Source organism: Triticum urartu, chromosome 6A (assembly GCF_056163025.1).
Source record: "Triticum urartu cultivar PI428250 chromosome 6A, HENAU_Tu73, whole genome shotgun sequence".
Taxonomy (NCBI): domain Eukaryota; kingdom Viridiplantae; phylum Streptophyta; class Magnoliopsida; order Poales; family Poaceae; genus Triticum; species Triticum urartu.
The window spans coordinates 38,514,035-38,526,324 of record NC_141878.1 but is presented as its reverse complement, the minus strand read 5'-3'; the positions used below and the strand labels follow the sequence as shown (position 1 = coordinate 38,526,324).

At 49.3% G+C, this 12,290-nt stretch overlaps 1 protein-coding gene across 1 annotated transcript; it reads right to left on the bottom strand.

Annotated features, from left to right (window-relative positions):
- Window positions 1–10,242: 10,242 nt before the first annotated feature.
- Window positions 10,243–11,559, bottom strand: LOC147963616 (uncharacterized). Its single transcript, XM_087526755.1, has 3 exons — window positions 11,499–11,559; window positions 11,247–11,395; window positions 10,243–10,767 (listed from the first exon to the last, which is right to left on the bottom strand). The coding sequence occupies exons 1-3, from the start codon at window positions 11,557–11,559 to the stop codon at window positions 10,243–10,245; spliced, it is 735 nt and encodes a 244-aa protein (XP_087382881.1).
- Window positions 11,560–12,290: the final 731 nt, after the last annotated feature.

The following is a 12,290-nucleotide window of genomic DNA, read 5'->3' as shown; positions in this document are numbered from 1 at the left end:
TTTCTTTCTCGCCCAGCAAGGATTGCTTGAGCGCTAAAGGGTACCTCCCGAGCATCTCGACTCTGGGGCTCTTACCGGACCTCGAGCCGCTCACCTCCTGGCCTTGACCACAGCATCGCGACCTGGCATACCATCGACGGCTGAAGCGTGCCTGGGGACTGGGACCTGTCAGCGTAGAGCGCCAAGTCCTCGTGAGGATAGAAAGGGGGAGCTTAGCCGGAACAGAACGGACACCTCACGCCAATTCATATTAAGGATATAGTATTTACAAAAGGCACGTCAGACTCCTTACATGCCCCCGCGGGGTGTTGCTTTAATTCCTCGCAGGGAACAAAAGGTGCTAACCCTAAGGGACACTACTTGCTAGCACCTCCCCAAGAGACGCCATCATCAACAGTGGGCTGCCCAGTGACGGCGCCAATCCCATCCAGATCAGTGGCGTCGGCGGCCCGATGCAGCTGCCCCACTCCGAGCGCGGTGCGAGCTCGGAGGCTCGTAGCTAGCGTCGCTCGTCTCCGGGGTCGCGAGGAGTTCGGGGGAGCCGCTAAAGCCCTCAGTCCCTCCGCTGCTGCCTGAGGAGCTGCAGGAGGACCAACGTGTAACGCCCTCGATGCGGCTATATCTCCCACGTGTCGAGGCACGACTTAGAGGCATAACCGCATTGAAAGCAATGTCGCAAGTCGGGAAATCATTACACATCCCATGTACATAAATAATATAAAGGGGAGGAACATAGTTGGCTTACACTCGCCACGTCACATCAAAGTACATAAATAACATCCATCATACAAATCACTCATGGCCCGACTACGGTGCCAAAATAGAAAAGACCCCCAACATGCGACAAGGCCCTGAATCGATAACCCCAACTAGGCACCACTACTGATCATCCGGAAAAGACACGTAGTATCGCTGAGAGTCCTCGTCGAACTCCCACTTGAGCTCGTAATCGTCAATTGGAGCAGAAACACCTGGACCTGCATCTGGAGTTGTAGTATCTGTGAGCCACAAGGACTCAGCAATCTCACACCCACGCGATCAAGACTATTTAAGCTTATAGTAAGCACCGTGATTTGGCTTTCGAGATCGGACATCATGTTTACCTCCGTGTCTCTCCTATGAAAGGTACTCGTCGCTTCGGTATCAAAGGGAAGCTTTCCCCCAGATATCTCGGGCCTTTCAAGATTGCTAGCAAGAGAGGCGACCTCGCCTATCAGCTCGAGCTTCCTTCAAACATTGCCAACGTTCATGATGTGTTCCATGTATCCCAACTCCGAAAGTGCTTCAAGACGCCTGAACGCACCGTCAACTTCGAGGACATTGAGCTCCAAGAAGATCTCTCCTATCGTGAGCACCCAGTTGCCATTCTTGAAGAAACTGAACGCAAGACTCGCAACAAGTCAATCAAATTTCTCAAAGTCAAGTGGTCTCACCATTCCGACCGTGAAGCTACCTGGGAACGCGAGGATCACCTCTGTTCTGAGTACCCGGAGTTCTTTCAGTCCTAGATCTCGGGACGAGATCTTTTCGTAGTGGTGGAGTGTTGTAACGCCCCAGATATACTTTCCATATTTGTATCCAACTCTTGCCGTCTCCGGCGCTAAGTTATATTTATTTCTCGGGTTCGGGTCTTTGTCTCTGTGTGTTGTTTTTCTTTTTCGTGCATCTCTTATCATGTCATCTCGGGCATTGCATTTGCATACATGCTCATCTCATGCATTCGAGCATTTTCCCCGTTGTCCGTTTTGCATTCCGGCGCTTCGTTCTGCTCCGGTGGCCATTTCTAGCTTTCTTTTGTGTGTGGGGTTCAAACATTTCCGGACTGGACCGAGACTTGCCATGCGGCCTTGGTTTACTACCGGTAGACCACCTGTCAAGTTTCGGGTCATTTGGACTTCGTTTGATACTCCTACGGTTAACCGAAGGACCGAAAAGGCCTCGTGTGTGTTGCAGCCCAACACCCCCCAAATTTGGCCCAAAACCCACCAAACTATGCTCCATGTCCTAGAGCGTTCGACCACGATCGCGTGGGCGAAAACCGCACCTCATTTGGACTCTCCTAGTTCCCTCTATGTCTATATATATACCCCCCTCCAAAATCCACGGTTCTTCTCCCCCCTAACCCTAGATCCAACTCCTCCCGCCGCCGCCGGACACAACCGCCGCCGACGGACATTGTCCGCCCGTCACCCCGCCGCCGCGCCCAGCCACTCGGGGGCCCCCACGTCACCCCCGCCGCCGCCGCCTCCCACCGCGGCCCGGGAGCCCGCATCCGGCCCCCGCGGCCCGGTGAGCTCCGCCGCCGCCCGGGGCTCGCCTCCCGCCCGGATCCGCCGCCTCCCCCGCCTCCGGCCGCCGCACCGCGCCTCCGGCGAGCCGCGCCGCTCTGCCCCAGCGTCCGCGCCACGGCGCCCGAGCCGGCCCCGCCGCCCTTCGCCGCGCCTCCTCGTCGTCCGGGCCGGCGCCCCTCCTCTCCGGCCAAGGCCCGGCGAGCTCCCCCTTTCTCCGGCCACCGCCCGGCCATCTCCGGCGGGCTCGAGCTACAGTACCGCCGCCGCCTCGAGATCCGTGCGCCAGATCTAGATCCACTCGGTTGACTTTTCACTCCCGAAACCCTAAGTTTCGTGCTACCTTTGACTGCTTGTATCTCCGCAACAGTAGCTCCGTTTTGGGCGTATGATATATCAAAATCTTCGCCTCGACATGTACATCATTTCATTCCATTGCATCATTTGCATTTGAGGTCATCTTGATGCCCAAAATGCTGTTAGAAGGAGGCTTCGTGAGTTAAATTGCAGATCCGTTAGTTCATCATGCACTTTTGTCATTTTTGCCATGTTTAATTCGTGCATGATATGCCTGTGCCCCTTTGGGATGAATTGTTAAGCATTTTGTCTTCTCTCCAGAGGTGCCACCCATGCATTTTTAGGATGTGTGTGTTGTCTTGTGCAAGCTTGCGGAGAGAGGTACCTGAGATTGCAGATTTCAGGGACTTGGTGATTTTCACAAAGTCTGGGATATTTTAGTTCATGATGCTATATGTCCAGCTTGTTTCCTAGTGATCCGTGCCTCTTTTGAGGATGATCAGTAAGGGAGTTTTGATATTTATGTTATGCTCTATCCATCCATGTCTTTGTTTTCATATGTGGAGTGCTCTAGGTTGACTCAATCGAGCTCAACTTTTGCTTCGTTGTTAATCTGGGCAGATCGTCAACTTGTTTGCGATTTTGCCGATGCTACCGTTAGTGTTCCATGCATGCTATGCCTTTGTTCTTGCCATGTGTTGCTAGCATATTGTGCCTTCTTGCTGGTTATATGCTTGCCTTGCCATGACTTGCACCGTAGTGAGTGCATCGAGCTCGTTTACATGCCTTCGCGAGTTAAATTTCTGCATGTCTCAGTTTTCACTAAGTCTGAAAACTGATTGTGTTCGAGCTATGTTCGTGAGCTCGGTAGAGTATTTTGTGAACCCTTTTGGCCCCAGGTTACTTTGGGTGTTTTGTTAAGCTTGTTGAGTATCTCCATGCCATGTTATTACTTGTCATTTTCAGGTTTTTTATCATGTTGTTTTGCTGCTCCGAAGAGGGCTTCGTGATCTGAAATTTCAGGCTAGTGTTAATTTCACTAAGTCTGGAATCTGTTTGCATATTCATTTTTGCCATGCTTGTTTGAACCTCTTAATGGATGAATGTGCCTATGGCTCAGTGCTAGTGTTTTGTTAAGAATCTTGTGTACATCACTGCCTTGTATTTTGTTTTCATGTTTGGTGGCTGTAGCATGTTCTTTTCGTTGCATTTAGGAGCCTACTTGCTGTATATCGCAGATCGGTTCGTTTCGTAAAACGCTCGCCATTTCCAAACCGTAGCTCCGATTCCTATGATCTTTATATCGTTTTCAAGCGATTTCATTCCCTCTATCCAGTGGCACCCTTGGAATTCCATGTTGAGGCCAGGTTCATGCATTTCCTGTCATATCTTGCATTTTGCATCCCGCATTGCATCCCGCATAACATATCATCATTTCATCATATAGCTTGGTCTTGCACGTGGTTGATTGTATCCTTGTTGCTTGTTTGTCTTGTTGGGTAGAGCCGGGAGACGAGTTCGCTAACGAGGAGCCCGTTGAGTGTGCTTTTGAGGATCCAGTCAACTCTGACAGCTTTGCAGGCAAGATGATCATACCCTCGAAATCACTACTATCTTTGCTATGCTAGTTTGCTCGCTCTTTTGCTTTGCCACTGCTACGATGCCTACCACTTGCTTGTCAGCCTCCCAATTGCATGATTGAACCTCTAACCTACCATTGTCCTAGCAAACCGTTGATTGGCTATGTTACCGCTTTGCTCAGCCCTTCTTATAGCGTTGTTAGTTGCAGGTGAAGATTGGAGCCGTTCCTTGTTGGAACATTTATTTACTTGTTGGGATATCATTATATTGCTATGTTATCTTAATGCACCTATATACTTGGTAAAGGGTAGAAGGCTCGGCCTCTCGACTAGTGTTTTGTTCCACTCTCGCCGCCCTAGTTTTCCGTCATATCGGTGTTATGTTCCCGGATTGTGCGTTCCTTACGCGGTTGGGTTATAATGGGAACACCTTGATATTTCGCCTTGATTAAAGCTTTTCCAGCAATGCCCAACCTTGGTTTTACCATTTGCCACCTAGCCTTTTCTTTCCCTTGGGTTCTGCAGACTCAAGGGTCATCTTATTTTAACCCCCCTGGGCCAGTGCTCCTCTGAGTGTTGGTCCCACTGAGCGATGTCCGAGGCTACCAGGGGCAACTCTGGGCTGGCTTACCCGACGTCTGGCTCATCTGAGTGTGCCCTGAGAAAGAGATATGTGCAGCTCCTATCGGGATTTGTCGGCACATTCGGGCGGTGTTGCTGGTCTTGTTTTAACCTGTCGAATTGTCTTGTTGTACCGGGTTGCCGAGTCTGATCGGTGTGTCTCGGGTGGAGGTCTATTCCTTCGTTGACCGTGAGAGCTTGTCATGGGCTAATTTGGGACTCCCCTGCAGGGATTGAACTTTCGAAATTCGTGCCCACGGTTATGGGCAGATGGGAATTTGTTAATGTCCGGTTGTAGATAACTTTAACTAAACTTAATTAAAATGAATCAACCGTGTGTGTTACCGTGATGGCCCCTTCTCGGCGGAGTCCGGGAAGTGGACACGGTGTTGGAGTTATGCTTGCGCAGGATTTTCCTTTAGTTTCTTGCTTGTGCTTCGCCTTCTCTTCTCGCTCTCATTTGCGTATAAGTTAGCCACCATATATGCTAGTCGCTTGCTGCAGCTCAACCTACACTTGCCTTAACCTTCCTATAAGCTTAAATAGTCTTGATCGCGTGGGTGTGAGATTGCTAAGTCCCTGTGGCTCACAGATACTACAACTCCAGATGCAGGTCCAGGTGTTTCTACTCCAGTTGACGATTACGAGCTCAAGTGGGAGTTCGACGAGGACTCTCAGCGATACTACGTGTCTTTTCCGGATGATCAGTAGTGGTGCCTAGTTGGGGTTATCGATTCAGGGCCTTGTCGCATGTTGGGGGTCTTTTCTATTTTGGCACCGTAGTCGGGCCATGAGTGATTTGTATGATGGATGTTATTTATGTACTTTGATGTGACGTGGCGAGTGTAAGCCAACTATGTTCCTCCCCTTTATATTATTTATGTACATGGGATGTGTAATGATTTCCCGACTTGCGACATTGCTTTCAATGCGGTTATGCCTCTAAGTCGTGCCTCCACACGTGGGAGCTATAGTTGCATCGAGGGTGTTATACAACGGGCGGGGCTGGTCCTCGCCAGTTCGTCACCCCTGCCGCTTCCCTTAGGGCAGCATTCCAGCCGGCGTCCTTCTGCATCAAAGACCTTGAGGAACATCAAGGAGGCGCCGTCGTATTCAAGATGGATCACCAAGGCGCCTTCCGCGTGACAGACCCGGGCAATCTCACCCCAGCCCCGGGTCATGAAGACCTTGCCCGGAGCGACGACCGCGACCTCCGCTCCGGTTGCAGGGGTGCCACAGTCGGCGTGCTGCAGCCAGTGCTCCAGGGCCCCGCTCGGTGGCATCTCGAAGGCGAAGGAGGGAGGAAGGCGGATCCACGAAGTTGGAGGCATGGCAGCGTGGAGCACAAGCTCGCGAGAGGAGCGCTCCGCGTGGACTCCAGGGGGTTCGACGCGCACCACTGTGACTCGCCGGCGTCGGCGGCGATGCTGTCGGTGTTGCTCGTCATCCTCCACCCTGGGGCCTACGACGCGGGCATACAAGGGCAGCGGAAACCCAGGCGGCGGCTGCTCGTACCACGGCCCCGACACCTCCTGCCAGGCGCCTTTGTCCCGGCGAAAGAGGATTGGCTACTTCTTCGGCGGGAGGGGGTCAGGACCCTCTCTGGGGGCCTTTCCCTTCTCCTCAGCTGAAAACTGGCGGATCGGTGCCATTGGTGCAAGAGGAAGCAAGGATGAGGAGGAAGAAGAGGAAGAGTAACGGAAAGGGGTGAACTGGCGGAGCTCACGCAGCCCCGTACTTATAGCCGGGGAAGGCCAACCGCCGAGCACCATGACCTCAGGTAATCATGACCCATATCTCTGCATGCAGGAACTTGTCAAGCCGTGCAGTTGCCGAGGCGCCGTGGGAAGTGCAGACGCCCACATACAATCAACCGCCACGCGGCACCCAAGGCCGCATGCTGTTAGGGCCCGCAGCACTTCGCGCTTGCCCCTTCGCTTCTCGGCTAAGCCAAGCCCACGCGCGCCTTGGGCCCGGGGGCTATTGTCGGCGTTCTGGGAACGGGGGTCCCCAGACTTGCCTGCCTGCGGCGTGGCTCAGGTGGGGGCCCAACGCGTCCCATCTTCATCAATGCAAGCTCAAGACCCTCGCGAGGGGCCAAGCCTCGTGAGGCAGACAACATGAAGCTTCCTCAAGAGCGGCCTCATCAGGAAGGCTCGCGAGGAGATGGAGAGATCAATGCAATGGTACCTCGCGAGGATCCCATGATGCAAGGCATGATGATCAAGGCCAGGCGGGCGCCAGGCGGGCGCCGGCCTGTGCAGGGTCCTTGTTTCCTCTTTGGTGCAAAGGGGGCAAGCACAGGCCAAGGTATCAGGCAAAGGTTACCATTCCGGTGCAACTAGACCAAGACCAACCGGACGGCCGGACGGAGGTCACCGTGGAGCCCAAGACGGCATCATCACCAGTGCTTTTGGCAGCCGAAGACCACCTTTGGTTAGGATAACTTGTACTATATGTTCCCCTTCAAAATGGCCAAATGTTGGCGCCCTTCCCGCTCAACTATTCGGGGAGAGGCCCAGGGCCTCTATAAATAGAGCTAGCCTCCACAAAGAAAAAGAGGAGTAGAAAGAGAGGAAGGAAAGAGGGCAGAAGAGAGAAGAAGAACCCAGCAGAGACTAAGTAGAACACACCGCATCAGCTCAAGAACACCCCTCGCGAGGCTGTTCTTCCCTTGTACTTTCCTTCATCAGCCCCAGAGGAAATCCACCACACCACACACTGGAGTAGGGTATTACACCACAACGGTCGCCCGAACCAATATATACCTCGTGTCTCCTGTGTTGTTCATCATTTTCATCTTAGTTCGCACGAGAGGATCGGACGTAGATTGATAGGGGAGAGATCTCCACGCGCACCCCAGTGTTCGAACCTCAAGGGTCTGCCGGAACCCGAAATCCGACAGCTGCAGCAAAGATCAGTAATGAGCCCACTTTCTGCATTAAGAAGATGGTATTGGAGCACACATGTCCCACCCAATCTGAGAATACAAGGATCAGCTCCAAGTGGCTTGGCAACAAAATGCTTGAAACTATTAGATCAGACCCCAACACTACTGTACCTGCTATAGTTGACAAGGTAAAGAGGCAGTTTGGTGTTGAGGTGCCCAAGATGATGGCATGGAGAGCAAAGAGGAAAGCAAAGGAGATTGTGCTTGGAGATCACAAGAGACAATACAAGAGGCTGAGAGATTTTTTGGAGACTGTGAAGGCTACAAATCCTGAATCAAGATGCATTGTCAGTACTATGAGTGGAAAAACAAGAGAAAACCCAACTGCAGGACCAAGGTTTCATGGTATTTTTTTCTGTTTGAATGCATGTGTTGAGGGATTTTTGAATGGATGCAGGCCATTCATAGGCTTAGATGGTTGTTTCATTAAGTTAACTAGTGAGGCACAAATACTAGCTGCTACTGGAAGGGATGCAAACAACAATATGTACCCCATAGCATTTGGAGTGGTTGGAGTTGAAGACACACCAAATTGGTAATGGTTTTTGACTCAACTCAAGTATGCCCTAGGAGGGACTGAAGAGGGAAAATTTGGGAAGTACACATTCATGTCTGATAGACAGAAGGTGAGTTCATCTACATCTTCACTTGTCCCTAAATTAGTACTCTAATTAGTTCATGAATTTGTTTAATTAGTTATGCATTTAGTGTATTTAGTCTAATTAGTTCTGCATTTAGTGTATTTAGTTCATTAATTTGTTGAACACTTACCCTAGTTGGCATGTGTATAGTGGTAATGCATCTTGTCGACAATTAGGTCAAGAGGGCCTATGGTGGCCCAAAAGGTAACACATCTTGTCGAGTGGTAACGCATCTTGTCGAGTGGTAACACATCTTGTCGATACTTCGGTCAAGATAGCCTAGGGTGACCCTTATGGGCCACCATAGCCCAACCAACCTCCCACCTACCCTAGTTGGCATCTGTCGAGTGGTAACGCATCTTGTCGACACTTCGGTCAAGATAGCCTAGGGTGACCCTTATGGGCCACCATAGCCCAACCAACCTCCCACCTACCCTAGTTGGCATGTGTTGAGTGGTAACGCATCTTGTCGACACTTCGGTCAAGGTAGCCTAGGGTGACCCTTATGGGCCACCATAGCCCAACCAACCTCCCACCTACCCTAGTTGGCATGTGTCGAGTGGTAACGCATCTTGTCGATACTTCGGTCAAGATAGCCTAGGGTGACCCTTATGGGCCAACATAGCCCAACCAACCTCCCACCTACCCTAGTTGGCATGTGTCGAGTGGTAACGCATCTTGTCGACACTTCGGTCAAGGTAGCCTAGTTGGCATGTGTCGAGTGGCAAAGCCATTGAGGCCAGATCTGCAAATCAGGAAGAACAAACCCATGGTATGTTATTTTTGACTTCCTTCTCTATCTCATCACTCATTAAGTATCACTGAAATTTATCCAACAAAAATAATTACAGGAAAACAGGACAACCCCTACATGGCAGCAAGGTGGAAGCTCAACATCTGGTACAACAACTCCTAGGGGTGCAAGCTCTACATCTGCTTCAAGGGGATCTGCTGCTGCTGCTTCAAGGGACAAATCTGCTAGAGCTGCTGCTACATCTGCTAGAGCTGCTGGTTCATCTGCTAGAGCTGTAAATTCTTCTCCTTCTGGTGCTGGTACTGCTGCTGCAAGGAGAGGTGCAAAAACAGGTGCAAGAAGCTTCAATCCTCCAAGAACTACTGCAGAAGCTTCAACTAGCCAGCCAACAGGAAATAGGCCGAAAAGGGCAAGATACATGAGCAAAAGGATGGAGGGGTACTTCTATGCCAGTGGAAACTACTGAGAGTTCTTGTTTGACTATGTATCCAAGTGCATGTGTGCTCCATCAGGCACTAGAGCACTTTATCTATGCCAAGACTAAATTTGAACTTATTAATGTTGTGTTGAACCTATGTGTGCCACTATGAACTATTGTTGTGTAATGTTATGCTAAACCTATGTATGGATCTTGGTTTTATGCTATGAGGAACTACTATCTATTATTCTTGTGTACTGCTATGTTGGCTTGCTTCAATCATCATGTACCTATCTATAATTATGTGCTTGCACTGCTACATTTACTCTGTACTGCTATGTTGTTTGCACTCCCTGATCATCACATTATGTGCATAATAATAATGCCAGAAAGTTCCTGGTATACTCATGCCATAAGTTACTAGTATTTCAAATTTTTCTGTGCACAATAATTTGACTATCACACCAGTTTCACCTGGAGTGAAGTAAATATAATAGAGTACTCAATATGATACAAGAGATAGCACTACAAATTAAGTTCAAATTCATGCCATAAGTTCAAATTCTAGACTTGCAGATAAACTGCATAATTCAGTACAAATTTAACCATTACAACAATACAGTGCACTTCTAGTAGGGCTGATTATTCAGGCAACAGAGCACAACTACACCAGTACAATGCCACATTACATAATTAAAATTCATCACATATCTCCTTCAACTTCTTGATCTTGTCCTTGTAGCCATGCTTCTGTTTCAGCAAATCAGAGATGATGTACTCTAGCTTTTTCTTCTCTTCCTTTAGTTGGTCTCTCTCTGTGAGCACTTGGTCTCTCTCTACCACAAGCTTGTCCCTCTCCTTCTCTGCCTTTGCCCTGAGTAACTGATGTAGGTTTGTGCAACCATGGTCTGCCAGCTTCTTCTTCTCCATCTCCTCTTTCAGATCATTGAGAGCCAACCTAGTATTGCCCAGCTCGGTAATAGCATCCTCCTTGTCAGCCACCATTTTTGCAAAATCAAGTTTGAAAAATCTCAGCTCTTCTTCCATCTTCCTCTTTTCTCCAACTAATTTGTAATTCTGATCACCAAGCTGAACATTGTCTCTCAGCCTGTCATTGATTTCTTTGTCATACATTCCCCACAATTCAGTTAGGCAGAACTGCATAGCCACTGACCACTCAGGGTCTATCCACTCCAGATAGTTGCACTTTAGTTCAGCCTATAATTCAGAAAAAATATTGTCAATCATACTACACAAGAGATGTTCTCAGTAAGAAATTGTGTTCATTTAAATGCACAAACAATTAAGAAAGCCTATCAAATTAATATGTGTTGTCAATCAGAAATTTTTGTCACTTTTAACAGCATATAAACTAAATATATGTTGTCATTAATAAGTACAAAATTTAGTGCTGGCACTAACAATATTGTACACTAGTTGTACGCTACTTAATTATTTGAGCAAATTACACTGCCATAGCATAATTTCCTACTGGCACTAACAATGTTGTACACTACTTAATTATTTGGAGCAAATTACACTGGCATAGCATAATTTACTATTGTCAGAGCATAATTAAATCCAACTGTGGGCAATGACAATTGTTCACACTAATAAGCAGAGCAAAATTTCCTTCTGGCATTCGAATGGAGGAAAAACTAACTAAGGTTAACTCAATACAGTACTAACCAACATACCTTCTCCTCAGCGCAAGCAAGAAAACGTCGGCCAGTGTCCGTAGATTCAAATGCTACTAGCCTGAGGCAAGTCTCGCGATGCAGACAGCGAGAGGAGAGCTCATGAGCAATGCCACTCCATTCATAGCATGAGATAGTCCTAGGAAGTTTAAAACCAAAGAGATTGAAGAAATCAGCGACTTGGTAAGAAATCCCCAACTCAAGAACCCTAACCCTAACCCTAAATGTTGGAATCCCCAAATGAACATACCTGGCTAGTCACTGACTCGTCGTCCGAAGAAGAAGAGCTTGACTCCTCGCTCCAGGAAACCATGGCGGACCGGCGGACGGCGGCGAGACGACGGTGGCGGCGGCGGCGGTCGTCGAGGTCGAGACAAAGGGGTCGGATGTGCTCTGGTGCGGTCTGGTCCGACGAGCGACCCGCACGGCCCACTAATACACGGGCGCGGAAACGGCCGTCCCCCTCCGTCTAACGGCGTCCGTCAGCCCGCGCCACGTCGACCCGACAGGTGGGCCCGACCTGTCGGTTTCGCTGTTTCCGCGGCTAAAACGGCCAGTCAGTGCTCCGCGGTACCGATTAGTCCCAGAGTTGGTGGTTTTTTGTGACATGGCTTAAATGTGGTAGTGACCGGTTACCCTAGCCCCAAGTGTGGTGGTTTTGGGTAAATAACTCACAAAATGGCAGCCATAAGGGATCAACAAAAAATGGCAGCCATGAGAGACCCACAAAATGGCAGACAATATGAAAAAGGAAGAGAGTGCTGAAATCAAGATAAGAACAAGCTGCCGTGAGCAATGCTGCAAATCAAAACTCAAGTTGGTCATACTGGAACAAGATGAGACCTTGCCCTAGAAACTTGTTACCATGTGAGCTTGGCGCTTGTTCTTTTGCACCACATGAAGTGGAACATGCATGTCTATTCTATCAACTTCATCTTCCCCTAGGATTCAGATCAGAAATCCAACAATGGCTTGGAGCATGGCACACCAAGTGTTATGTTGTGATCCATATTCAAGTATAAAGATAAAGGCTAACTTCTGACA